The sequence below is a fragment of the Cryptomeria japonica genome, chromosome 3 (assembly GCF_030272615.1).
Source record: "Cryptomeria japonica chromosome 3, Sugi_1.0, whole genome shotgun sequence".
Lineage (NCBI taxonomy): Eukaryota > Viridiplantae > Streptophyta > Pinopsida > Cupressales > Cupressaceae > Cryptomeria > Cryptomeria japonica.
In genome coordinates, this window is record NC_081407.1 from 837,586,481 (window position 1) to 837,589,334 (window position 2,854).

Below are 2,854 nucleotides of genomic sequence, written 5' to 3' on the forward strand. Positions count from 1 at the left end.
GGGAGGATTAGATTAGGGTTTTTCCTTCGAGTGGCTAAATGCATTTTTGAACTAGATTGATGACATCTATGATTAAGCTAAAAGTTAGCTTCTTGAAACATTCACTTTTGTTTTCCCTTTTCTAGCTTATTGGAAAACATGGATTGTAGTGGTTGTGTTCTTGATAGATTCCTTACAATACATAATAAATTCTTGTGTTTTCAAATAATTTATATTTATAATCCTTCAACTAGTTGACCTCATATTCCAATTTTTTCCTTTGTTCCATAGATATCTAATATTTTTAACTTCTTTATCTACCCTCTCCTAGTTATCAGAAGTTATCATTATATTCATCATTCCATCCTAGATATCCTCATTCATAGAATCATTTAGACAATCTAGAATGTTTTTTAAAATGATGGTTTCAAGGAGATGAGTTTCTTCTTAGTCATACGCAACTAGGGTGTTTTCAATTTTGAAATCTTAGTTAGGAGGTTATGCACTTTACAAATCTCCTCTAATTTATCTCAAAGTTGAATGAAAATGATTCACTAGAGCTAGTTTGGAGGGAGAATAAGCAACAAATCTAGGTATTCATCTGAGGCTTTCTCATTATGAGAGGAAGGGTATGCCAATCTCTTGGAGGAAAGTGCACAAAGAGCCATGAAGATTTGGGGAGCTCTAGAAGTTGAGGCAGAAAGAGCTTTGTGAGTTAGAGTCATCTTCCAAAACTGAGATAAGGGAATCCTTAGGAAGTTGAGGAAAGGAGACATTTTTTCCTTTCGCTTTGGGGCGATTTAGGTCAACCGGTAAGGTGTTTTCCTTGGTGGAGTCAGAGTTGACCTATGTAGAAGAGGACCTAGGGCCCAACAACTTATTGAAACCAATTAAGGTTGAAGGTGACATCAAGTTTGCATTCATGCAAACAGAAATAGTATCCTAGTTTAGGACATAATTTGATATTAAACACACTCAAAGTGTACTTTCTTGACAAATCAGCTTAAACAAAAACCTAAGGTGTTTATTAGTATAGCTAGTCATCAAACTTTTAGTCAAATGAAAGGAAAATGACTGTGTATTAGACAAATTTGCATGACATGTTCCTATAGATTACTAGATGGATATGAGTCACAAATCCATGATCACAAATTTGTCTAGATACCTACAAAAATGTCCTCTCACACGATGGAGGTTATCTATATGAATTTAGAAAAAATGGACTGATAAAAAACACTTTTTTGGGGGGTCGGTTAATCATCCTCGTAGAAGTTCCATGCGACCGTCTATCTATTTATTTCATCTGGCCATGTCCATTTTCTCCAACGCCTTTTCATCTATAGTATAGGGTTCACTTGTTTGAACGGCTTAGAAGGTGAAGGTTTGTTATCTAGGACCCCATAGATAAATTTTCTGTTGCGGAGTTGTTCCAGTGGAAAGCTCTCAATGGATCGGGGAAAGTCAGCAGGTCAGTAAATTATTCTTTCAATTTTGAGTATTTTTTCCCCCTTTCACAGCATTACAATGACGGTCTTCCATTCTTTGCTGTAGTGCCCAGGGTAATTCTTCCATTGAGTGTAGAGGAGAGTACAAGGCAAAGGGAGCTACTTCAATATTCAAGTGTGGTGGAAAGCAGAAAATGGAAGCCAAGCTTGGAGCAAAAGCAGATATTAGAGTCTATGTGGGCTTCTGGAACAAGAAAACCACCGTGTGAAGCCCGTATAGATGAAATTACCTCTCATCTACAGCTTTATGGGAAAGTGGAAGCCAAAAATGTATATTATTGGTTTCGCAATGAAGGTACTCGAGAGAAACGCAGAAAACAACAATCAGAAGCCATAAGTATGTGATCTTCTTACTGATATACTTTTATATATTGTTACAGAAGTTATATACGGAAGTTATATACAAGGTTTCGATAATCCATGTCTGGTATTCAAAAGTATTGTTTTTAAATCTGGAATTGGGGTTTGCAAGTAAATAATCTCTGTGTTAGTTCTCATTTATCTAATGATAGATCACTGAATAGAATACATAAATTATCTTATCAGCCCATGAATTTGATAAGACTGTTTACTGTTTAGCATAAAAGCTAGGCCTAGGCTAGGGTAATCAGTCTGAAGAATCCTCTAGCTTTAAATTTTATACCTAATAAAGTTTGCTTATATTTATTTTTGTAGCTCTATGTATTATTGGTAAGATTTTTTTTCCCCAAATCATTATATTGATATAGAAATATGTTTTTCAGATTCTGATTGCTCTGCACAATCAAACCAGTTGGAAAACAGGGTTAATGTAGATGTAAGTAACTGGATTCCTTTAACAATTTTTCTTATTTGATAAGAAACTCATTGCATTACTAACTTATAACTTTGTCCACTTATGTCCAGGGAGAAGAAGAAGAAGCGCAGAGAACTTTGGAACTTTTTCCTCTGCATCCTGATAGAGGCGGTTTATTATAGGCTAGGAAACAACCCTCATCCTTTGTAAATGCATATGAATAAGGTTTATTATAGGCCAGGAGCTATTAGTCTGTAGTGATCAATGGCTTATTTTGCTATGATGGTCTAAAAAATGCCATTGATCTCCAGTAAGGTATTAGCTTTTGTTCTACAAAATTTAAGGAGAAAGCTCTTATTCCTGATTGCTTTGTATGTGATTAGCATATACTGTTTTAGCGTATGCGCCAAGTAATACAAACGGAACTTCTGTTTAGCTTTCTATTCCTCATGTAGTGAACAACCCCATTTTTCATATCTGATGCATAAAAAATAGAGTACTCTAAAATCGGTTTTAATTGCCTTGAAATTGAAATGGAGAAATTGTAAGACGTAAGTTTTCTTGTTATTTCCGTGGGAATTTGAAGTTATCGAGA

The 2,854-nt window shown here is 35.0% G+C and overlaps 1 protein-coding gene across 1 annotated transcript; it reads left to right on the forward strand.

Moving 5' to 3' along the window:
• The first annotated feature begins 1,425 nt into the window (after nucleotides 1-1,425).
• Nucleotides 1,426-2,441, forward strand: LOC131874398 (WUSCHEL-related homeobox 5-like). Its single transcript, XM_059217751.1, has 4 exons — nucleotides 1,426-1,447; nucleotides 1,531-1,821; nucleotides 2,228-2,280; nucleotides 2,370-2,441. Exons 1-4 carry the CDS (start codon nucleotides 1,426-1,428, stop codon nucleotides 2,439-2,441), a joined length of 438 nt encoding a protein of 145 aa, XP_059073734.1.
• The last annotated feature ends 413 nt before the right edge of the window (nucleotides 2,442-2,854 follow it).